The sequence below is a fragment of the Elgaria multicarinata genome, chromosome 1 (assembly GCF_023053635.1).
Source record: "Elgaria multicarinata webbii isolate HBS135686 ecotype San Diego chromosome 1, rElgMul1.1.pri, whole genome shotgun sequence".
Lineage (NCBI taxonomy): Eukaryota > Metazoa > Chordata > Lepidosauria > Squamata > Anguidae > Elgaria > Elgaria multicarinata.
This window is the reverse complement of record NC_086171.1, coordinates 202,574,228-202,599,843: the sequence shown is the minus strand read 5'-3', so window position 1 is coordinate 202,599,843 and position 25,616 is coordinate 202,574,228. Positions and strand designations below refer to the sequence as shown.

Here is a 25,616-nt window from a genome sequence, read left to right as displayed (position 1 = left end):
AAGGCAGGTTTGCAGAAGTTGGTTAAGAGGACTTGGAAGGAAGGGGTGGAAAAGTGGAAGCAGAAGACGGAACAGAAGGAAAGTGCTGCTTGTGGCAGGCTGCAGTGTTTTAAAAGAACTCTGATGGCTGCATAAAAGGTTTGAAATTTCTAAGAAAAGATGGGAGAGATGCAATTGTGCTATCACACCTGTCTTTAGGCTTTTATGCGTGTGACCCAGATAGTTACGATGGTTTAAGACATATTATATCCAACTCTACTATTCTATGATTCTGTGATTTCCTTAGTGTCAAATTTTGTTCTCAGAATAAAGGCAGAGGAACTGTGAATACTTTGCAGCTCAAGTTGGCTTGTCCTGTCCGTATCACCTGTACAAATCTATATCTGAAATGTCTGTCAGATTCTGTTCAGAACCAATACTAAGGCATGGAACTAAATCCTTTGGTTTCAGGTGCATTATGAGATGTGGAGATTAATCCTGAAGGGGTTTTGGCTCACTGTTGTCTCTTATTCAATGGTAGTACTCATTGCTATCTATGCCTACCAGTTTGAGATGGTTTCTGCTTTTTTCCTAAACTCCTTGGAAATATCAGAGGAGAGGTAAGAGCTTTACGTTGGATTTAAAATATCCTCAATTCAAACTGTACCTTGAGATTTATTACAGCAAGTTTTGAATCTCATTGTGTAGCAGCAAATACAGATTTTGTTGTTGATGTTCAAGTATAGAGATCACTACTGCAATAACTTGGCTGTAACTATGGTGAACATATGGAAAGGAGGACAGGGCTCCTGTATCTTTAACTGTTGCATAGAAAAGGGAATGTCAGCAGGTGTCATTTGTATGCATGCAGCACCCTCTTCATCACAGCAGTTAAAACTGCAGGAGCCCTGCCCTCTTGACCAAATACAAAAGAGGACAGGACTCCTGCAGTTTTAACTGTTGTGGTGAAGAGGGAATTTCACCAGGTGCTGCATGCATATAAATGACACCTGCTGAAATTCACTATTCTATACAATGGTTAAAGATATACAGGAGCCCTATCCTCTTTTCCATATGGTCATCCTATCTCTAATAGTCTTCCCTGGAGTTCTTTGCCTAAGGAGCCCAGCCTCCCTTTCTAACTATTTATAAGAGGGGAAGTTCTGCCCCCTGTTGGTTGAATCAGTCTTAAAGCTCTTGTTTGGTAAGTTAGACCACAGGGGCCACCTGACCCAGTCATTCTGGTACTGCTTTTGCCGTATCATCTCATGAAATTGAATTTCTTCTCCACGAGGTAGAAATGCTTTTTAGCTGGAGTTGTGTGGTTATGTGTGTACCCTTATAATACCCACAGGGATTTTGCCTGGCTGGACCAGGGATTGTGAGCCATGCAGGCAAACATTATTCATCTGTGGTGTGCATTGTGATGGGGCTGTTGTGAATGTCTAGCTGTGTTTAAAAGAGCACTAGTCCAATTCCTAATGAATAGTCAAGATGGCCAGAGTGTGCAACTTTGCACGCAAAGATGGTTTATTTAACCCATGGATTGTTGAATTCTGAGTTGTCGTAATGTGCAAATCCAGCTACACTAAGAAACCATGGATTGCTAACCATGAACAACCCATAAAGAGAACACATGGTTTGTTGTTGGGTTATGAACTGAGTTATTTAAACTACGGGTTTTCATTACGTGCACACCCAGAACCGTGGATTGTTCATGGGTTGTCTTGCAGTAGGCAACCAGCCATCCAGAACATTTGAGAACTACAAGTTCAACCGCAGCTTTTAAAGCTCAGCTAAAAACTTTTCTTTTCCCTATAGCCTTCAAATATTGAGTTTGTTCTGACTCTATACTGTTAGCTTCTCCCTACCCGGTGCCTGTTTACACTTACCTGTGCCTGTTTGCATTCTCCTTCCCTCTTTATTGTTTACTACAACTTATTAGATTGTAAGCCTATGCGGCAGGGTCTTGCTATTTACTGTGTTATCTGTACAGCACCATGTACATTGATGGTGCTATATAAATAAATAATAATAATAATAATAATAATAATAATAATAATAATAATGATTTTATTAGAATGTAAGCCTATGCAGCAGGGTCTTGCTATTTACTGTTTTTCTCTGTACAGCACCATGTACATTGATGGTGCTATATAAATAAATAATAATAATAATAATTTTACATACCAGTACTACAGTGCAACAAAGGCATTTGGGATACAGGGAGGGAGTGGGTGAAGGGGGAGGAAAACAACCAACCAAGGGATTGAGAAAACAAACCATGGTTTGTTCTATTGTCTGCCAGACAAACCCTAGACAAGGCAACAAGTCATGGGTTAACCATGGGTTAAAAAAAACATGAGTTAGCATTATGTGTGAAACAGGTCAAAGCATGCCTAAATGTTTTGAATATCATATGAAGGAAGGAGGCTGTATTTCCTGTGCCTTCCCCAATAATTGGCTAGGTTGGTCAACTTGTTTTAATAAAGTATGACACTTTTAAGGACCTATAATGTGGATTTACTCCTTTCCCCTCCACCAGGCTAATCTATGTATATCTTTCTTCTTTTCACTTGACAGATTAAAAGATTTGGGACTTGAGCGATTCAACGTTATGGAGTTGTTTGCGCGGATTCTGCTTCCTGGCGCCTTTCTTCTGGCTTGCATCCTTCAGCTGCATTACTTTCATAAAGGTTTCCTGGAGATGACGGATGTGACCAGTATTTCCATCAGACCATCTGGCAGGTATTATGCACAATTTAATGAGTTTGTGTTCTGCAATAAGAAATATACGTGCGCATGAGTGAGTGTGATTATGCAGCTCTCATTTACAAATAAACACGTTTTCAAGTCATGTGTAGTTTCTAATGCATGAATGGTGTTATATGGGCATCATCAGATGAGCGTTTTATTAAACGCTCATTACTGGGCACTCACGGATTTTTGCAGGTCCCTCTCATGACTTCACCTGCCTCCTGCCTTCTTCCCATAACAAAAAAAGCCCCCCGGTAAGTCTGTATTATTTTTAAAGACTGAAGTTGCCGCTATCTCCTGCTGTGTGCAGGAGAAGCGGCGCGATAAAGACAGCCCCTTGAATGGGCCATGTGCACTTTTTACTTCCTCTTTCCTCTCCCTGAAAGAAAGAGGAAGTATGGGGCAACAAAAGCGGGGACAGAGAAGCGATGGTAGGCAAGCGACATTTCCCCCCATCTGATGGAGCTGTATATCTCCCACATTGTATAGCTCCTTGGATCATGGAGTTGAATGACTAGAAGAATTCTAATTTCCCCTTTTTTTTTCAACATAACCGTTTGTAGAACAATGCATTCTGGGATAACTTCCTCAGAGCTGAGTTTTCTGTCAAGTATTTGAAGCAAAGTATCAAAGGGAAAAAAAATACAAGGGCAGCATTGGCTATGTGAAACTATTAAATGAAGGAAAGAAGAAATACTTCTATGATGTACAAGTATTTGAGTAATGTGAAATAATTTTTATTGTGATTGTTCATTTTTAAGTGATGGTCACAACACTTGTATGAAGTAGTGGCCTATTATTTCTATTATATAGATGGTAAGTGAGGCCAGGATATGAAAATACTCTTTAGTAGCATACTATTAGTTTGCTGTAACTGAAGTAGATGTATGTTCTGTTTCTCCCCAGTGACAAGAAAACGGAGACTCGGGTGTACTTTCTGGCTGATATGTGAGTTGTCTTTCCCTTGAACCTTTTCCGAGCTTTTCTTTGTAAATTGCATCATATATGTGCAATATAATGAAGAAAATGAAATGAATGCTACAAGGGTGTTCATGTATGGTGGGAGGTGGGGGCAGGTATGGGGTAGAGGGGGAGAACAGCTAGATGAGATAATACAGCTAGATGAGATAACTTGGGGCTCTCACCTTTGCCTGCTCACTCATCCTCTCTCATTGGATGATGTGGAGGATTGGTCTAGTAAGGGGGTGTAGTGGCATCTCCTACTATGACCAACCAACCCTCTATGTTGTACTACCCAGAGGGAGATGGTGGGTGGGTGAGCAGGTAGAGGTGTCTGCTTGCACTTTCTCTCTGGGCTGCAGAATCGACTTTGCATCCAGAAGGTTCCCACGTTCAGTCCTTGGCAACTCCAGTTAAATGGACCTGGGAGCGGGTGAAGGGAAAGATTTCTTCCTATGTGTTTTCAAGATGTCTGTGTTTGCAGTGCAATTCCTGATGCTATATATTTTTTTGTCTTTAACATTCCCAGGCTTAAGGAAAAAATCTTGACTCTGCAAAATAGGTGAGCATGAAACAAAAGGATGTGTCGTATATAAATATATTTGAGTTTTGTTTGACATACAAAAACAACCATATCAATTAAATATCAAAAGCAAAATCTAATCTGGAGGGCAACCAGAATGATCAGGGGTCTGGAAACAAAGCCCTATGAAGAGAGACTGAAAGAACTGGGCATGTTTAGCTTGGAGAAGAGAAGATTGAGGGGAGACATGATAGTACTCTTCAAATACTTAAAAGGTTGTCACACGGAGGAGGGCCAGGATCTCTTCTCGATCCTCCCAGAGTGCAAGACACGGAATAACGGGCTCAAGTTAAAGGAAGCCAGATTCCAGCTGGACATCAGGAAAAACTTCCTGACTGTTAGAGCAGTACAACAATGGAATCAGTTACCTAGGGAGGTTGTGGGCTCTCCCACACTAGAGGCCTTCAAGAGGCAACTGGACAACCATCTGTCAGGGATGCTTTAGGGTGGATTCCTGCATTGACTCGATGGCCTTGTAGGTCCCTTCCAACTCTGCTATGCTATGATTCTAATCTCTACTTTCCCTTGTAGATTCATTTTTTTGAAAATGCCTAAAGGCATTTGCTGGCTGAGGAATGCTGGGAATTGTAGGACTTTTTTCAAATGTCAAAACAAGCATAGGATTGCACCCTAAAAAGCCCTATTTATTTTAAGAGCCCAAGGTTGAATCCCTCAGGTTATCCTTAACAATGGAGGATAGTGTGTTGTTAAAATCTGAATGCTCTGAGGCCTACCCAATAACCAACAAAAAGCCTTAAATTGGCCTAGTGATAACTGAGGCTGCTAGTTGTTTTCTGTCTTTTCAACAGGCTGGTTGCAGAACAGCTACAAGACTGCTTTCAGGATGGATTGGACCAGCCTGAGAACAGCATGGGAAAGGATCATCAGGAGAAATTGGGTAATTATGAACATTTAACTCCTCCCTTGGAACTATAATCAATCAATCAATGAATCAATCATGGAAACAAACCAGGCCTTGTAATAAATACAGCTTATATTGGGTGAAGATGTATTTCCAGTTTGTTCCTGGAAATCTTCCCTCCTTCCACTCTAGTACTGTTAAAGTGTATGAAGAGGGCTGGCTCCAGATTTCAGGAGCCATGGACAAAATGCCCTCTGGTGAACGTCCTTCTCCTTCAGTGGGCCCTGGCGGGCTTACCCGGCAGTGATTGCAGGTAGTAATGACAACTACAGCAGTGCTCTGAGCTGCATTGGGTGGCTAAGTCTAGCTACCATACATTTCCCACAATGCCTTGGAGTGACACTATGCCAGAGGTCCTGCTGGCTATTCTGAAATGAAGGGAATGTCGCCATGAAGAACTTTGGCAGCAGGCGTTCTCTGTAGCGGTACCTACCCTCTGGAAAACCCTCCCTCGTGCGGTTCGGGAGGCGGAAAATGTAACATCTTTTAAACGCCTCCTAAAAATGTACCTCTTCACACAGGCTTTCCCTGGACTGTAATTTATCTGTATTTATATTAAACAGCTTAATTCTCTTAAGCTTTTAACGTGTAGAAAGTTTGTCTATAACTCTGTACTTTGACAGAAGCATGACTTTGCTTGCTATCTTCTGTTATGAGGCCGATGGCTCCGATTTCGGTGGGGCCAGGGCCACTCAGGCGGCCGCCTAGAGCACCAAGCTAAGAGAGATGGTGGGCACAGCACAGCACTCACACGCGTTGGCTGTTAGCTGGCCCAGCCCAAGGATTCAGCTGGGTCTGGGCGGGTGAGATGGCGCCCCGCACCCGCCCAGCCAAAGCGAAGCCAGGGATGCTGGGGTGGGGGTAGGGCGGCTTCACGTTCGGACTTCCGGAACATGCCCGGAAGAGAGAGAATGTATGGGTGAATGGGGTGCATGGGGTTTTTGAGTGAATGCATGTGTTCATGCGTGTGTTTGTTTGGAGTGAGTGATGCTGAGTGTGTGTGTGTGCACACGCGTGTAAGTTGGTGGGATTATTTGGAGGTGATATTCCTATTAAATAATGCATTTTATACCCATAGACGTTCCTTTCCAATTTGTTTGCTATAATTGGCATGACGTATTTCTTGCACTTTAAAATAAATTTAGCAGTTGCAAGTTTTGTGCTTCTTATTTTTTCCAGGAAACATATGTTCTTAAAAATCAAAGTTGGCATTTTTGGTGTGTGAGTGTGAAAGTAGCTCACCTTGCCTAGGGTGCAAAATAGTCTGGCACCGGTCCTGGGTGGGGCTCTGAATCCATTCTGGGTTCTAGTCAGAACTCTAAAGGAGCTATCCAAGGTGCTGAACGTAGTTTGGGGGTTGGGATTCTGCACTTTGGACAGCTCCTTTAGTCTTCTAGCTGGTTCTGATTGAAAACCAGAATGGGCCTGTTCAGCCAATAAGCTAAGCCATAGTTAGGCTACTAACCCTTTTGCTGTGGCTTAGCATGTCGTCTGAACAGGGACAATAGGTTCACAGCCCTGCCAAAATTCGAGCCACCAGCCTCCACCAACTAAACCTCATTGTCTCTGTTAGCAATCTCATTTTCTTCTCTTTGACCCTCAGAGGTCCTGCTGGTTGGCAAAGTCAGATGAGGTCCAAATATGTACATGCTTAAGCTACTCAGTAACTGAAATCCTTTATTTTATTTTATTTTATTTTATTTTATTTTATTTTATTTTATTTTATTTTATTTTATTGTCTTTCCATTAAATATCATACCATAAAATACCTTTAAACATGTTTCATCTTCAGTATCACTTAGTGTGTATCAAAATATAGTTTTAAGCCAGTTTAATAGTCATTCCCTTTCTCCTAGGAAATGTGCTTGTGCATGTTAGACTGTAGACATCTATAACAGAATTCCCAACAATTTTAAACCAAACCTGATTTCTTTGTTAGAAGCTTAATTTCTCTTGGCTGTGCTCTTCTTTCATCCCTCTGTTCAACAAACTCAAAGGTGCAAGCCTTTCGCAAATCCTCATTCTTGCTTCTCCTTCTACGATTTTGCATTATTATTATTATTATTATTAAAAACCAATTGCTCCATTTCCTTAGTGGAAAAGATGGATAAATGGATAGAAGTGGTTGACAGCTTGGTAACTCGTCTCCTGGAGCTCTTGGCAATGGTTCGAGCAATGCAGGCGTTCATATGGAGAGTTCTGGAGCTGCACCTCCTTAAGATTTTGTCCATTTGGATTATCTGGATCACTGTTCAGGAGGTCAGTAGATAACCATCCTGTTCAATCAAGGCAGACTCCAGAGGGAGAATCAGGGAGTGGGCCATATTTTCAGGCAAGGGGGTTGGACCATGGACAGGTCTGAGGAGCTGGGGAGGTGGGAACAGGCTAGTTACATGCACCCAAAAGCAGCAGACCAGGACATTGCTCCAGCAAATGACTGGAGCCAACTGAGACCTAGGCCATGGCTAGACCAGGCCTATATCCCGGGATTGTCTAAATGACACACAGGGGATCCCGGGAGCAGGCAGGGATGACCCTCCCCCCCATTTGCCTGGGATAAACCTTAGGTCTAGCTAAGGCCCTAAATAAATTCCAGGCAGGTCAACTTTTCTAGCTCTGGGAAAGCTATTGGTGCTTAAAAGGGTTGTGCTGGAGTCTTCAGGTGTTGACTCTGTTGCTGAGATCTTCTCGCATGGAGATATGAGGCTGGGTCTTATGATTCCTACACCCAGTCTTTCCCCTCCATAGGGCCTTCAGATCTTTCTCCTTGTTGTATGGGTGGTTCAAATCCTGGGTCATGACAGTGTCTGAGTTCACACAACACACTAACCCATGATAGTGTATTTCCTCTCCAAATAAACCACCCGCAGTCTGCAGTAAGGGTTATTTTACCTATGGTGGGTTAACAAGTTGTCTATCGCACCAGCATGGGTTATGGAGATTGCCTACAGAGCTGCTCGACAAGAGCAGCCAAAAACACTGCAGCTGCTCTGCTCCTCTCAAGCGATCTCTTTTCCCGCTGCAAAGGAAGCTGGGATATCTGCTTGACTGGGTGGGAGGCTTACAGGAGGAGGAGTGAGGAATGTGTGAAATAAATTACTCTGTGTAATTTGTTTGTCTGATAGGAGCATAGTAGGTTGTTTACATAACAACCTACCCTGTGTAGCTTGCCACCTACCATGGGTTAGCATGACGTGTGAACCCAGCCAATAATACCAGTGGTGTGGAACGTAGGAAGCTACGTCACACCAGGTTGCACTATTTGTCCATCTAGCCCAGTGTGATCTACCCTGAATGGCAAGGGTCTCTCCAGGGTCTCAGGAAGAGGTATTTCCTACCACTTGCTATCTGGTGATGCCAGGAATTGAACTGGACCTTCTGCATGAAAAGGTTGTGCTCTACCAAGGATAATAGTTACCGTCTTCAGGTTCATTTCCTGGTGTTATTATACCAACATACCAGGAAAGTCCCCATCATTCTTACTTGAAGCATTTGTATAGAGCAGGGGTAGGCACATGTAGGTTGCAGGCCACATGTGTTCCATCCCCCATCCTCCAGTGTGGCCCCCGCTGCCATGCTGCTGAAATGTGGTGATACAGCGGCAAAAATAATGGCTGTCAAACTGCTATAGAGGCTTCAAAAGCACATGCCTAAAGCTACCTCGTTTTAATTTGGTGGAGATGGAGGGATTTAATTATTAGTGCATCACGTCAAATGGGTTGCGTGAGTGAGGGGCAGCGGGAGGCCGGACTTGAAGCATGGAAGGCAATGCACCACAGAAGCTTGATTTGAAGATACGTCTGGCCATAGCCTCACCGGTACTTGTTCAAGCACTATGTTTGCATCATTTTCAATGCCATCCTAATGTATGTATGTAATGGGTTATAGCCAATGTTAATCCTACATAGAGTAGACCCATTGAAATAAATGGGACTTAGGTTAGACTTACAAAAAATCAATACAGCAGCCATTGAACATTAATACAGCAGGTAAAATATACACTCATCAAAAATAATTTAATCACCACTTCAATTTATTTATTTATTTATTTATCACACTTATATACCGCTCCCATAGCCAGGGCTCTCTGGGCGGTTTACAGAAATTCTAAAATTGAGATAAAAACAAGTATACAAAATTTAAAACTCTAAAACACAGAACATACACACATAAAGCATTAACAACCAATTAAAAACTAAACATGTGGGTGATTAAGATGTGCCGCCATATGCCTGGGCAAAGAGGAAGGTCTTAACCTGGTGCCGGAAAGATAGCAGCATTGGTGCCAGGCGAGCCTCGTCAGGGAGATCATTCCATAGTCTGGGGCCACCACCGAAAAGGCCCTATCTCTCGTTGCCACACTCCGAGCCTCTCTCGGAGTACGCACCCGGAGGAGGACCTTAGATGTTGAACGTAGTGACTGGATATATTCACGTCGGGAGAGGCATTTAATCAGGTATTGTGGTCCCAAGCCATGTAAGGCTTTATAGGTCAAAACCAGCACCTTGAATTGGGCTCGGAAACATACAGGCAGCCAGTGCAAGTGGACCAGAGCAGGTGTTATATGGTCAAACCTTCTGGTTCCCGAAATCAATCTGGCCGCTGCATTTTGCACAAGCTGCAGCTTCCGAACCGTCTTTAAAGGCAGCCCTACGTAGAGTGCATTGCAGTAATCTAACTTGGAGGTTACCACTTCAAAAAGAGAGCTACCATTTATGCCCCAAAAGCCTTTCTAAAAAGGAAGGGTGTTACTTGCTTATAGAAGGCTATTAGACAGGGGGCAAAATGATCCTGTCTTGTTGGAGGAGTTTAAGAGCCTGGGCACAGTTGACAGTGATTCTAGGACAGGGATTTTAGGCTTACAGAATCTACTTTTTTAGTTGTATCCAGAGATCCACCAAATTGAGCCTGATGAATAAGTCATACACTTCCAGATAAAGAATTCTGAGACAAAAAACATATTTTGAGTCCCAGAAGAACTGAATGGAATTGAAGGAGTGAAAGGATTTGCATTCACTCTCAACTGGCCTTCAATTATTAGACTAGAATATCCAAACTGGATTGTGCAAACTGCATAGACTGGGACCCCAAGCATAATATTGAAAATAATTTATTGTGATGCGGCCTCAGGTGTCCTTATTTGTTTGTTCGTTTGTTTCCATGTGTTTGATGTTACTTCGAAGGTATCTTTGATGAACTTCCCTTTCTTCATCGCATGGGCCTTTGCTCTTCCATATTCCAAACTTCAACCGCACACCTTGAGGCTCTGTACGTTTTGGTCCAGCGTGATCGTCATCTGTAAAATGATGTACCAGCTGAAGTTTGTCAAGCCCTGGAAATACTCCTCAAACTGCACACAGGTCAGCATGCTAATGTACTGAGAACCCAGAACTGCCAAGCATTTTCTGTGCTTCCTTGCTTGTCTGCTCTTAAGAGCGTGTCCATGCAAGAGCCTTTCCATGTTAGTTAGGATGGCCATATCTCCTTTGCCTGACGGTATTGTCTATTTGAGGGGTTGCCCAATCCAAATTCAGTTTGCAGGTAAAGAACCCTACGAAAGGTGAACAGGGGCTGTGAAGTTGCCCATCAACTGTTGGCCTTCAGACAGCAGGCTGAGCAGGCACAGAGGTGACCTGGTCAGTCTTCCCCATTATGGTGGGAAGTAATGGATTTCTATCTAAGTTATAATAGTTGTTTCTAAATGGACATCTGCACATAAAAATTAGCGCATGCAGTTTTTATGCATTTCTGTGCCCACGTTTGTCCTCTTTCCTTGTCCTCTTTTTTTGGCAGTGCATAAGCAGCCCCCCTGCTGTTAGTACTTTGTTTCTTTGGCATCAGACTTGCAATGTAGATAGCAGGACCTGTAAATCAGGAGGCACCACGTTGCATAAGGGGTCTTATCACATTGGGTTGTTCACTGAAGAAGCTTTGAAACGGACAACATATTCCGGAGTTGCCGTCTGTGTCTAATTAGTTTCGTTTTACATGTTGTTTTGTCTATCCATTTAAGGAGTATCTGTTTGCTATTGAAGCTCAATTTGAGCTATATAAAGTGACTGCTAATCATAGTGTTAGTATACCATATTCTATTATTGGTTTATGTCAATTCATATCGTTTGTTGTTGCTAGTTTTGATTGTTCCTACTATTCGTTTGTACCCATTTATATTGTTCATTGTTTACAGTTTTGGTTGTTATACAGACTGATTGTTGCCCATATATGACAGTTTATTTCGTCCATTGCTAAACAGCTCCAATTGTTCAACCTATTCTTATTGTCTCTTTATCATTGGTCTGATCACATTCAGACGTTTACATGTTACCATTCTTTGGTCTCCTTGTGAGGACTTCTCTGTTACTCTGTTCTGCATAAGGGGTTTGGGCATTTCCCCCCTTGTGTGGAATGTACCCCCTGCATTGTTGCCTTGATTCCTCTGCTTTTACACACTCCCCACTTCCCTGAGCAGTGAAAAGTTTCAAGGGCAGCCTTGCCTGGGCTTGGCTTCCTTTGGAAGGAGAGATTACTGGAGGTTTATAGTCTTTTTATAATACATGGGTTTATTTAGAGACATACAAGTTGAATTCAGGTGGAAACCAATCCACTGCCTGAGACTAGATCACACCTCAGCACCCTCTCCAGAGGCAGATGAAGCAGCAGCTTGCAATGGTGAAGAGGATTCCTGCATTGAGCAGGGGGTTGGACTCAATGGCCTTTTAGGCCCCTTCCAACTCTACGATTCTGTAATTACATGGGGTGTATTGCCAGTGATCCCCTGCTAAATGTGGCCCTCAGCTGGTGTCTCACCATGCCTACCCTTGGTGTCATCCCATTCAGCTCTTACATCTTCGCACAATCACAGTGGGGGAAAGAAGCCACAGTGTCTTATTTTTTCCACTGCACATACTTGGTGGATTTGCATAATGCCCCCTGCCAGCTTGCCATGAAATGGAAACTCAGTGAGGGTGGCTTATTTCTTGGTTAACTCTAAAACAGCCCATGGGTTCTCTGGTGCCTTGTTAATGATGTCAACAAGCCGTCCTTGCCAGGTTCGCACGACATTTGGGTGACCATACGGAAAGGAGGACAGGGCTCCTGTATCTTTAACAGTTGTATTGAAAAGGGAATTTCAGCAGGTATCATTTGTATATATGGAGAACCTGGGGAAATCCCCTCTTCATCACCACAGTTAAAGCTGCAGGAGCAATACTAGAGTGACCAGATTTAAAAGAGGGCAGGGCACCTGCAGCTTTAACTGGTATGATGAAGAGGAAATTTCACCAGGTTCTCCATATATACAAATGACACCTGCTGAAATTCCCTTTTCTATGCAACTGTTAAAGATACAGGAGCCCTGTCCTCCTTTTCATATGGTCACCCTATACGACATAGACAGCTAGGCCGATGAGGATAATGATGCAAATCTCTTGGCATGAGACTCGCATGCACAGTAGAGGAAATAAGCCATTGTGGTTTATTTCCACCCCTGTAATTGTGTGAACCCTGCCTCTTCCCTGCAACACCTCAACACCAGCCAATAAGCACAATTTTGCAAGTACTAGGAATGTTCTGTTTCCTCAGGGGCTGCATCAGAATATGACTTATCACTATACCAATGTGGATGAGTTACTGGAGAAATCATCATTGTACATAGCACTGGTTGACCCAGCACACTGGGTTGGAGGACTGATGAAGTGTACTGACAATGTTCTTCCTTGCTTAAAGGTAGGAATGTTTGCTTTAGCATGAATACTAAGGCAAAAAAGTGCTTAGATATTGTACGCATTGCAAAAGCACTTGTTTATTTGCAAGATAATGATAGCATCATGAAATAACAATCAACCCTGCTAATAAGTAGAATATTGGTCCAGGCCATTGACTTGCAGCAGTTTCCAACCATTTCAGTGTCAGACATTTTTATTAACATCACTTTGCAGTCAGGAGTCAAAAGGGAGAAGGCAATCTAGGCAGCATCAGGAAAATGTGGTGGGTTACGAAACACTGGGCATTCTAATGAAGCAGTCTTCTTTCTGCATTTTGTAGAATCACCTCATCATCCTGATTCTAATGGCTCTAGAAGCAACAGTGCGCCGCCATCAACTTTACTACCGGACTCAGAATCAGCTGGTGCCACCTTCTACTGGGAGCATTTTTTATAACATTGCCCGGGAGAATTTGGATGATGGTTTACTCAGTTGCATCAAATACTTTATCAATTACAGTTTTTACAAATTTGGTCTAGAGGTGAGAAAACCTCAGCAAGGGAAGAACACGCCCCTCCCCTTGGACGTATAGTACAGTGTGGGGAACTTGAGGGAGAAAAGGATTGGTTTAGAGAGGGAAATTATTTGATGTGACACCAGAGATCTAAACAGGAAGCCAAGGCAAAGCTTTCGTAGAGGCTGGTTCACACATTGCTGAATATCTCCATGTCCACAGTTTCAGGCATGCATGGAGAAAACGGTTTGTGATTCCAGGTGCAGAAAGGTGAGTGTGAACCAAACTGTGGATTTGTTGAGCCATTGCCCTCAACACAGCTGCACTTTCTCCAACAGCAGTGACAGCCTTTGTACACTGTTGCATCTAGAGATCTAAGTGTGAATCAAACCGTAGACTATGATCCTGGCAAGCAGATAATGCTGTCCCTTGGCTTACTCATGTGCCCTGGCTTCAGACCATAGCAAAGCTATGTCTGGTTAGTAAAGTCAGCACCTAGTGGCTGGAGGTGTTACTGCAGGCTTCAACCACATGGACACATCAGGTTAGAACCGCACCACAGGGACTAAAATAGTAATAGTAAACACTAAAGAGTAAAACAGTTTAAAAGCCTGGGAGAACAGAAAAGTCATAGGCTGGTGCTAAAAAGATATCGGTGTGGGCAAGCTTTCTTTGGGAGAGCATTTGAGAACTAAGGGGCCACCACAGAAAAAGCCTTCTTTTTCTTGTTGCCATCTTGCGAACCTCAGAATGAGGGCGCACTTGAAGGGCTTCTGTGGATGACCTTAAGGCATGGGTAAGCAGAGGAGAAGGGAGGGGAAGTTCCATCAGGTACCAAAGTATCTGTTAGGTATCTTTTATATGTGGCGGCAGAATGTAGATGTCCAGCCTCAGTGCTGAATCTCTTGAGGATGAAGCAAATGCGAGATTGGCTCAGTGACCTCTTCTGTTCTTTCAGACATGTTTTGTGGCTGCTGTTAATGTGATTAGGCAGCGCCTGGACTTCTATGCCCTTGTCCATGCCATCTGGCTGATTTACCTATTGAGCCTCCGTCGGAGGAAAGCAATAGCTGATGTCTGGCCCAAATACTGCTGCTTCCTCGCCAGCATCGTGGTTTTTCAATACCTGCTTTGCATTGGTCTCCCACCTGCTCTGTGTCAAGGTAAATGCAGCAATGTGTGTTCTGGGTAGCTGGGGGCAAATGCATTTTGAGGGGAACTCCTGGCAGTGATGGATGACATGGAAACTGGCTGAGCAAAGTGCTGATAGAGCCATCCAATAGATACCTGAAGTTTTGCCTCTTGGCAACTCCCTTAGAATCAAACGTGATCAGACAAGTCATCTAAGAAACTGGTTTAAGATGCCTCGTGTGATGCAGATGATGTCTTTGCTGGCAGATTATCCCTGGAGGACTTCTCACTGGCTGCTCCACTCAAATCTGATTAAATGGCTGTATCTTCCGGATTTTGCCAAGAAGCCTGATGCTAGTTTTCTCCTGCGTAAGTATCATTTGCAGAGCGTGACATCTGCGTAACACAAGTAGCCATTCCTGCCTTCTAGAGGAGTAAATAGCCAAATTGTGATCATCTCCCAGACAAATAAGGAGAATGAAATGGCACAAGTGTACAAATTTTAATGGGAATAATGGAAGGGGAGGGAGAGAAGGGAGCCTTACGCTAATCAGACCACCAGTCCATATAACTCACTATTGGCTATACTAACATGCAACAGCTCTGCATAGGAAGCTGCCTTATACCGAGTCAGGCCATTGGTCCATCAAGCTAGACCTAAGGTTTATCCCTGGATCGTCCAGGGGTCAAACTTGTTCATCTAGGTGACACACAGGGGATCCAGTGCCCAGGCAGGGGCGAACCCTGGATGATCCCAGGATAAACCTTAGGTCTAGCTGTGGCCTGACTGTCAGTAGCTCTCCAGGGTTTGGGGGAATTTTCCCAGCCGTACCTGGATTGAACCTGAGATCTTCTGCATGCAAACCAGGTGCTCTGCCTCTGAACTATGACCTCCACATTTTAAAATTTTGAGTGCATGTGTGGCCACGAAGGGGTTACTCACTTTTGGGATCTCAAGCAGATTCCTGCCGGGAAACCCACCACATAGGAACATAGTTAGCTGCTTTACACTGAGAGAGGCCATTGGTATTGTTGACACTGACTGGCAGTGGCTCCCCAGGGAGTTTTTCCTGTCCTACCTGGAGATGCCGGGGATCGAACCTAGGACCCTCTGCATGCAAAGCAGATGCTCTACCACTGAGTTATGGCCCCATACTCCTGTCATCCTGCCCTTTCCACCTCTAGCCACATGTCTTTAGAGCCTGTGTGCTACCCTTCAGCTATGGATTCCCCCAGTTCAGAGCTCAACCTGCATTTGCTGCACCTTCACAAAGCTGCCATATACAGCAAAGCAGTCACATACCTGTATCACAGTGTGCTGAATCCCATGTCAATATTATCAACGGATCTGTTTGGTTATGTGTCTAAGGCCTAATCTACACCAAGCAGGATATTGCACTATGAAAGTGGTTTATGAAAGGCAGGAGCCACACTTCTGCTTTGCAGCAGTATTGAAGTGCACTGACAACTGTTGGGACCCATTGACACATACCATATATTGCTTTCATACCACTTTCATAGTGCTTTATATCCTGCTTGGTGTGGCTCCTGCCTTTTATATACCGCTTTCATCCTGCTTCCGTAGTGCAATATCCTGCTTGGTGTAGATTAGGCCTTGGTCTTAAAATACAGGAATCCAGCTTGATCTCAGTTCCACTGAGTTCATTTGTGTTAATTTTGCCTCTTATTGCTGACATTAAATAAGCTGCATGATACTAGCTTGGTTTATACTGAACTCATCCGTGAGACGAGGGGGTGGATGTCATACAGCACAAAACAACGGCTAAAAGTCCTTGTGCAAGAAGAACATGTTCAACTGAATTGGCTCTAAGAATCATTGTTGCTACTATTCTACTGCTGGTTTTACTTTTTATTTTACTTTTATTGATGTTTTTGTAATTATCTTTTTATTTATATTCACCCTTTAATGTCATGTTGTATATGCCGCTTTCTAGAATATGCTGCCTTCTTGAAATTATGTAACATATATGTTACATACACACACATAATTTCAAGGCAGAGAGAAAATACTCCATATAAATAAGTCTGCCATCTCTTTCTTTGCCTCTTCTCTAATGGTAGATGACATCCTACTCCTGCTCTTTGCCTCCCTCCAATGGCAAGTGTTCGAAGATGAGAATAAGCTTGTGGTGAGGATGCAGGCTGGAGATAATGTAGAGATCAGCCGAGCCCTGGACCCAGCAGGCCTCAGTGAATACAGTCCCATACCAAACTTTATCCACTGCAGGTAAGAAACCAAGAGTGGGGAAGAGATCCCTGTGCGTTTGTATTTGCTACATGAAGCAGGAGGATTTAGGTTTGAGGACCCTCCTGTGCAAGGATCCAAAATCCACCATAATAGAAGTGCAAACAAGTATGTTAGTAACTGACCATAATAGTTTCTATTTTAATTTAGCTGCCTTCATGGATGTTTATGTGTAATTTATGCTGCTTTTTCTTTTTTTTCTTTACAATGTTGTCATATTTGAAACTGAGGCTTTTGAAGTATGTAGTTGCATATGTCTTGTTGTTATTTTCTTTTATTTTGATAAAAAAATCACAATAAAAAATGATTAAAACTTGTTTTATTTTAATGTTTGCATTTATACTCCATTTTTTGTCCAATTAAGGGTTTTCAAGATTTTTTTTTTTGAAAAAACAAAACTTTTTTAAAAAAGAGAGTTAAATCACACCATCTGTTAGCCCTTGTCAGGGTGGGGCAAATTCCAGGGCCCGTAGTCCCCAGAGAACCTTCTGGGGCTGATGCCAGGGTGTTGTTTTTTTTTAAAAAAAAAAAATATTAAAGGCATAGCATTGAAAGATTAAAGTGCTGGTATTAACATTTAAAGCCCTAAATGGCTTGGGGCCAGGCTATCTGAAGGAACGCCTCCTCCCGTATGTACTTGCCCGGACCCTAAGGTCATCCTCAGGGGTCCTTCTCCGCGAGCCCCTGCCAAAGGAAGTGAGGCAGGTGGCTACCAGGCGGAGGGCCTTCTCTGCTGTGGCACCCCGGCTGTGGAATGAGCTCCCTAAGGAGGTTCGCTTGGCACCTACATTATATGCTTTAGACGCCGGGTGAAGACCTTTCTATTCTCCCAGCATTTTAACAGTCTATAAATAAATTTTAACTTGGTGTTTTAAATTCGTAATTTTGCATTGCTGCTGTTTTTATCTGGTTGAGCTTTTATATTGTATTTTATATTATGGTTTTATACTGTTGTTTTATACTTTGAATGTTTTTAATTTTTGTGAACCGCCCAGAGAGCTCCGCCTATTGGGCGGTATAAAAATGTAATAAATAAATAAAATAAATAAATAAATAAATAAGAAGCACTAGACGGAGAGGTTGTACCTCTGGGTTCCAGTGCAGCACAATGATGCAGCCATAGGGGCAAAGCATGGGTAGAGTTCTAATTCAAGGAGAAGGTTAGGCACCCACTGATCACAAGTCCACCACTATCAAGTTACCCTAACTGAGACTAGTACAATGTGTGCCACAAGCACAAAACACCCCTGGGTTAAGGAGTCTCAACCAATTCTGTTAAGTTTGACTCTTGCCACATACAAGCTGCTGCTGGTGCTTCTTCTTCTTCTTCTTCTTCTTCTTCTTGATTCACTTTTTGCACTTCCCGTTATCTTCTCATTGTTTCTTCCTGCACAGGTCCTATTTGGATTTGGCAAAAGTGCTTGTATTCAAATACCACTTCTGGTTTGTCCTTTGCCTCGTTTTTATGACCGGGGCCATGAGGATCAATGTCTTTGGTTTGGGTTACCTCGCAGCCTGCTTCTACTTAATGCTTTTTGGAAGAAACCTTCAACTGGAGCCAGTCAAAGACATACTCAGACTATGGGACTATCTAATTGCATACACCATTTTGGTCATCGCAATGAAGAACCTCCTTGCAGTATGTATTGGGTTGTATTATTATCTAGCTAGCGGAGGCTGGCAAAAAATTGCCCCTTTCTGTAGTAATTTCCTGAAGATCAGTTGTGACCAGCTGCAAATTTTTCACGACTGGGGGTCTTCATGAGGTACAGTGGAAGAACTGGCAAAATATCTTCATCATCATTTAATTTATATCAATCCTGTAACATGGCTCCATCATGACTTGCTCTTTCACAAGTGACGATGTGATTTGTTTCCTTCTTGTGAATTTGCATACCTTTCGTCTGTAGACTAAAGTTGGGCTGGTTCAGTCTACAGGGGAAATTTGCACAAATTAGGAAATTTGAGCAAAACTAAAATGGGAAAGTTGTGCAAATCGAACATGTGCACATTTCCAGGAATTTGCAAACATTTTCAGCAGACAGCTGCTCACAATTGTAATTGTGTTTGGGGCTTTGAGCAGGCCATACTTGCGTGTTTTGCAAGCAAAAGATGAAATTCTCATACATTCCTAATTAGGTCCTACTGAACTGTTCTATCTTCCTCTCTTTTGCCCACAGTTTGGAGCATGTGCTTACCTTAGTAAATTGCAAAGAAGCCATTGTTGGTTCATTCAGACCTTTGGTATGTTCTGCACCATACCAGGATATGATATGGGTGAGTTGGAAGTAGCCTTGATACATTTTAAAAACTGCAATTTTAAATTATTATTTTTTGGAAAAAATGAGATTCACAAATGCTTTCTACCTTTTCTGCAATGTTAAATACCCTGTTTTAGTAGACACGTGAATTTTAAATCCACTTATTATTGATTTGCTAGTTTAATGCCTTTCCCATGGCAGGAAAGGATTGTGTCTGAACAAACAAAGAGGTCCAGAATGTGACGGCTTCATAGGCGTGCACATGGGATGTGCCGGGTGTGCCCAGGCACACCCTAATTTCCTGGTGCCATGTCCACTTTCCTGCACTGCCCTTTGCTCAAATTGGGGCTTTTAAGAAGGACGGGAAAGCACCATTAGCATCCCTGGGGGAACTATGCCCTGGAAAGTGCGCTTTCCTACCCCCTACTGCTCCAATTGGGGCCTTTAAGATGAACACCTTAATGAAATGAACTGTGCATGACTATGGACAGCTTCCTCCCTGATAAAGTGGCAGATGTCTACTGGTGTTGGACTAGGACATCCTTCTCTAACCTGGTACCCCCCCCAGTTGTTTTGGACTGAAATTTCCATCATCTCCAGCCAACCAGCTGGGAACGATGACAATTACATAGGAACATAGGAATCTGCCTTCTACTGACTCAGACCATTGGTCCATCTAGCCCAGTATTGTTGACACTAACTGGCAGCAACTCTTCAGGGTTTCAGGCAGGTTCCTTTCCTAGCTCTACCTGGAGATGCCAGGGATCAAACCTGAAGCTTTCTGCATGCAATGCTGGTATTCTACCACTGAGCTTCAGCCCCTCCTCAAAATCGAAGATGACAACATCTGAACCCCCTTTCCATGAATGAGGCAGGACAATTACACAATAGGAACATAGGAGGCATCCTTATAGTGAATCGGACCATTGTTCCATCTAGTCCAGTATTGACGACACTGACTGGCAGAGGCTCTCCAGGGTTTCAGGTAGACTTTTTTCTGCCCTAACTGAAGGACCAAACCTGGGACCTTCTGCACGCAAAGCCAGTGCTCTACCACTGAGCTACAGTCCCCCCAATACATCTGAAGGGCTCCAGGTTGGGGAAGGCTGCTCTAAATTCAGGAGATTTCTCCTAACCAGCAAGGGGAGTTCTTGATCTCAGATCAAAAGATTTATAATTATGTAACCTTTCATGTGTGCGGTTGCAGCTCCAAATATTTCCAATTGAAGATGTCCTCTGTATTGTGGCTTTGACTTGCATAAGTACAGGACATAGTCTAGGCTCTATGTGGTTTGCATGCCAAATATCCCACTGATCTCCAATGAACTTCATCTACAGACAGTGACATAAAGATCTGAAAGGGAAGTTCAGGTTTGCTCCTTTGCCAGCAGTTATTGGCCCAGTTTTGTCATCTCTACAGAAGCAAAGAGTCATCCATGGCCTCCACATTACTAACATTAAATGTTAACGTAGTATAGCAGTAAGAACGCTGGATGAACCACTTACATCCTAGGCACGTGGCAAATGTGTGTGTATATTTTCTTCCTGCTTAGAACCCCCTGAGGATGAGATATGTGAATTGCCTGAGAATGAAGCAGGAATCATCTGGGATGCAATATGTTTCACATTCCTGCTGATCCAGCGTAGAATTTTTACGAGCTACTATTACCTCTATATTGTAGCAGATCTCAAGGCTGCCAAGATCTTAGCCTCCAGGTATGTGCCAAAGATGCATGCAGCCTCAATAAGATTGCACTTGGCTATTGAGGGAAGAGATGGAAACAGTGCTACAGACTGAAGGTCGATTCACAAAACCAAACTGGCAGGGGGAATAATATGTGCCCTGGATGGAACTAGGCTGTTGAAGAGTCCACTGTTGTGAAGGTCACAGGGATGCCCTAGATTGTTCCTCCTCTGCCAAATGTAGACGTTACTCGTAAGTTATTGGAGCAGGGTGGTTGCTGCTTCCTTGTGGCTTGATCCCATGCCACTCAGGGCATGTCTACACCAGGGGAGGGGAGGGGGAGGATCTCGTGATATGGTGATCACGAGATCCTCCTCCTTAGTCCACACGTGGCGTGTGGCGTCCATGGAGGAAGAAGATGAGCACACGAGAGCTCCAACAATAAAGGCTAGGTTGTGTTGTTGTTTTTTAAAAAGAACCCCCTCACCCCTCCCACCCCCGATTTACTCGTGAGGAGCTAGGACAAAACCGGGATGGCCACCCACACCTCCCGCAGTCTTGGGACAATCCCGAGAACGTGGGGAAAGCTGGGCTAAAGGCCGTCCTGGTAATCCCGGGGAAATGGAGGGATCATCCCTCCCTGCTCCTGGGATCCCCTGTGCATCATGTGCACGCACAGGGATGATCCTGATGTGATCCCCGAGATAAGCCATTGTCTAGACATGCCCTCAAGTGACATGACTTCTGTGGGAGGCCATCGCATGGGTCTGTCCCAAAATGTTATCTTATGTGAACCGCCCAGAGAGCTTCGGCTATGGGGCGGTATACAAATGCAATAAATAATAATAATAAATAATAATACCCCCGCTTAACAAAATGGATCTTCCCTGTGCAGAAGCAGTATACAGCTGGGTAATAGATACTTGACTGTCAACAGAGGAGGTTTCTTAGCTTCATGCCCTGCTTGGGGGCTGATAGATTGATTGAAAGCAATTTTTATCCTGCTCCTCAGCCAAAAAGAAACTAGGCTGCCTGCAGGCTTACTATCTGAAGAGGCACAGCACAAAAGGGAAAAAGCAGTTTCCCAAAGGCACCTACTTGGGCCACTGTTAGAAAGAGGACAGTGGACTAAATGGACACTTGGTCTGATCCAACAAGGCAGAACTTCTGAAAGATTGTTCCGAACTGTTTCACCCATGCAGAGGAGCAGAGCTGTTTGAAGCAAAGCTGAAAAAAATGGTGGCTTGCAGGATGGAAGAAGAGAGAAACTCAATGGAAGACATGAAGAGGAAGTAAGTCTCCTGATTTATTCACAGCATTGTAATTTACCCAGGAGTGGCCAAGAAGGCAGGGGCAATATGTTTTCCCCCCCTTTCCATTCCTGGACTTAGAGGCATGGAAGAAGCAATGCAAAACACAAGAGCACTGCAAATGGAAAGACGATGGCGTCTCTTCCCCCACTCCCAACTCCATTAAAATCCATCAACCAGGCAGAGAGGTTGTAAAATAAAAGCCTCACCTGGTAGCACCCTCAGTGTTGAAATCGGTGATGGGGCAGGAAGACCTCAGCTAACTAGAATTCCTTAAAACAGCTACCTGCCCCCCCCCCAACCTGGCACCTTCCTGATGTGTTGAAGTACAACTTAAATTCGCAGATGTGGAAATTGACTGAGCTCTTTGCAGCCAAACTATCAGGCATATGAGCTTGGATGTTCAGGGCATTTCCCCCCTTCATTCCTAACACATTTAATCATAAGATAAATTCCATGCATATCTAAGTACTTGGGTCCTGATTCTGGTCTCTATGGGTCAAAAAGAGAACATTCGTTATTGGGCGGATTAGTAATGGAATGAAATAAAGTTTGAGATAGAAGGCCCTTTATTCTTGCTCCATGTTCTCTTTGAAAGAGGCTTGTGTGAGCAGCGCTTAATTGGGTGTGGTTGATGAAGAAAAGAGAACAAATTAGACACAGAGACATAGCTGGGATAATAAATTGGCCGCAACTTTATTGCCTTTCACTTGAATAGGCTGGGTGGTAAAATAGGATGTGGATCCTGTCATCAGCCAGCTGGCCTGCAGTCTGATTCCCCCTTCCTGTCCTGCATACAAGGGGCTCTGGTTGTGGATGCCAGGGCCATGCAATGGCATGAACCATTAATGTGAATCTCTTTCCACCACCCCGTATGTGGCCAGCTCATAGCCCCCATGCTGGGCTTGTCTTGGTGCCACGTCCTGAGATCCGTTATGGGTATCCCCACGATGGATGTGCGGGGAGCTCAGTCCTGCTTCTCCTCATCAATGGATCCAACCCAATGCCTATCATGCCTACATAGTTGTGACAAATGTTATAAAATGAAACATTCACAAAGAATTTGCTGGTAGTGCAGAGCAACTTATTTACAATAGAATTAATCTATAGAGGCCTTCAGTGATTCTATAGAGGCCTTCAAGAGGCAGCTGGCCAACCACCTGTCAGGGATGCTTTAAGGTGGATTTCTGCATTGAGCAGGGGGTTGGACTCAATGGCCTTAGAGGCCCCTTCTAACTGTACTATTCTATTATTCTAATCTAGCAATGGGGAAGGCAAAACATCCTGCAGTGTCTATGCCAATTGATGTGCAGGTGGAATTCCTTCCCAGCCCCATTAATTGGCAACTACTTATGCTACTCCAAGACATTTTACTCTTTGGAGTGGATGGGTGGGTAAGTCAGTGACTGCAGTCTTGCAGCCAAGTGGGAGGCCTGCTTATCTAGCCTCAGTTTGAACTGGAGTGAGAACAGAAGTGAGAGGTCCCACTCGGGTAGATCTGCCCCTTTGGCCTCACCCCCATCGAGCCCATTAGAACACCGATTGGCTCAGCAGTCCTCTGCCTGGGAAGGCGCCAATGCTGCAGTGGTGCAACTGCTCCTCATCAGCCTTTCCTCCCTTCGCTGCTGTCCTATGCACCTGCACAAATCACAGCTCCCCAGAAAGAGGGGAATTTGGCTTGGTGCACTTTAAGGGTGCTGGATGGAAGCTTGTGACCTCTGATACATATCATGCCATGAAATAATGTGCAGGAATGGTTGATCTGATTACGTAGGGCGATACACAATGGAGGAATGTGTTTTAAGTACTGCATTTACAAGCAAGCTCTGTGTGAATGAATTGCAGATGAGGGAGACGAGGGGACACCAAGTTCTTTGAACACTGGCACGGTCCTATGAAACATCCTATTTAGGTAAATAAGAGCATCATATACACCCTTAAGGACATCCTGTACACTCTTATGCACACTTACTTGCCCCAGTACATCCCATTGCCTTCAGTGGAACAAACTTTTGTGCGGACTGCACTGAAAGTTGCTGAAGTTCCTAATTTTCTGATTTGGAAATACGAATTTTAGCAACTTTGAATGCTCACCTTGGAGGTAAGATAAGCTTTACTGCCTCATTAGCTCTTATCCTAGGGTTGCTGGGGTGCCCGACATCAAGGCAAGGGAGTTCAGATCCCTGGGAAAATTGTATTTCCCAGGGTCCCTGGCACCAGGGATGTTAGTAGTATTCCAGCAGGTTCTATTGATGGAGCCAAGCTTTAATGAGATCTCACTGCTATTTCTGCTACCTCTTCCAAGCTAGGTAAACAGAAAGAGGGCAGTGGGGGCAGCCTACAGAGATTCATGGAGGGATGTTGGTTGGATGGCAAGCTGGGATTGGGGGAACTCTTAGAAGCATGACTGGGTTGGGCTGGGTCTTCGAACAAACCAAGTGATTTTCTGATGTATAGGAGCGAATAGGTTGGGTTGCAAATTTTTAATCTGAATTGACCCTGCAAGTATAATTTCAGAAGAGGCTGTGGTGATGAGGATTCAAATGAGCTTGCAAGCTTCTTTGGACCAAAGACAGCATCTGCTTTTCTGTTTTGAATCTGTAGGATGAACCTGCTCAAACCAAACCAGAAAAATATTAACAGCTTGCAGAGATCTGAGGAAGAGGAAGATCCAGGTGATTTTTTAAAAACCTTTAAATGGCATGTACAGTGCAGCCTCATTTATTTGAGAATTATGAGGGACAGTTCAGTTGTATTGCAAACTTTCAGGTAACTAAAGATTCAGACAAAATGGGCTTTTCTACATGAGCAATTTATTGGTCACTCACAGAAGTTAAGAGATCTTTTACATGATGTTGTCAACCTGCAGAACGTCTCCCATGCTTTCCCCCTTAATTCTTGCTTTCAAAAAGATTGGAGCTAACAATCTTTGATAATTCTGGATTATCAACTGAGGGCATGTCTACACCATGCCTATATCCCGGGGTAGTCCTTGGAACATCCCTGTGCATCCACATGACGCACAGGGGATCCTGGTGGCAACCCAGGACTAGCAAAGACTTACCATGGGATATCAGGAACTGTGGAAAACCCAACTTTTCCGTGGTTCCAGGACCATCCCGGGGAGTGTGGCCGTGTGGCCGCTGCTCCCGGGTTGTCCTGTCCTCCCTGCGAGTAGCAGGGACTGTAAAATGGGCATGGAGCTACACGGCGGCAGTCCGTGCCCATCGAGGGTGGGGATGGGGAGTGGGATCGGGTTTTTTCTTTCTTTCTTACCTTTGGTGTTGAAGCGTGAGTGTGCTCCTCTCATTGTTGTTTTAAAAAATGGTGGACGTGACATTGTTCTGGGACATCACGCAGCCGTCCAGACACACAGGGAGGATCGTGGAAGCCGGTACGTCCATGATCCCCCCTACACCCTTGTGGTGTAGACATGCCCTGTGTGAAATGCTGGCGTAGCGCTATAATGCACTAGAATGACAGCACCTTCTAGTGGCTGCAAATTGAAATACACAGGAACATATAGAACTCGCCGAGGAAGGACTT

General features: G+C 43.9%; 1 protein-coding gene across 1 annotated transcript in view; it reads left to right on the top strand.

Annotated features, from left to right (window-relative positions):
• The window catches only part of LOC134409393 (piezo-type mechanosensitive ion channel component 2-like), a 74,229-nt gene that overhangs the window by 8,032 nt on the left and 40,581 nt on the right, over window positions 1-25,616 (top strand). The window contains exons 6-22 of the mRNA XM_063142145.1: window positions 451-599; window positions 2,563-2,727; window positions 3,643-3,684; window positions 4,226-4,258; window positions 5,089-5,177; window positions 7,297-7,460; window positions 10,385-10,561; window positions 12,783-12,926; window positions 13,245-13,445; window positions 14,377-14,581; window positions 14,817-14,918; window positions 16,632-16,797; window positions 18,211-18,454; window positions 18,996-19,092; window positions 20,630-20,792; window positions 21,963-22,052; window positions 24,675-24,745. Coding sequence (XP_062998215.1) covers window positions 451-599; window positions 2,563-2,727; window positions 3,643-3,684; window positions 4,226-4,258; window positions 5,089-5,177; window positions 7,297-7,460; window positions 10,385-10,561; window positions 12,783-12,926; window positions 13,245-13,445; window positions 14,377-14,581; window positions 14,817-14,918; window positions 16,632-16,797; window positions 18,211-18,454; window positions 18,996-19,092; window positions 20,630-20,792; window positions 21,963-22,052; window positions 24,675-24,745 — 2,302 coding nt within the window. The remainder of the gene's footprint in view (window positions 1-450; window positions 600-2,562; window positions 2,728-3,642; window positions 3,685-4,225; window positions 4,259-5,088; window positions 5,178-7,296; window positions 7,461-10,384; window positions 10,562-12,782; window positions 12,927-13,244; window positions 13,446-14,376; window positions 14,582-14,816; window positions 14,919-16,631; window positions 16,798-18,210; window positions 18,455-18,995; window positions 19,093-20,629; window positions 20,793-21,962; window positions 22,053-24,674; window positions 24,746-25,616) is intronic.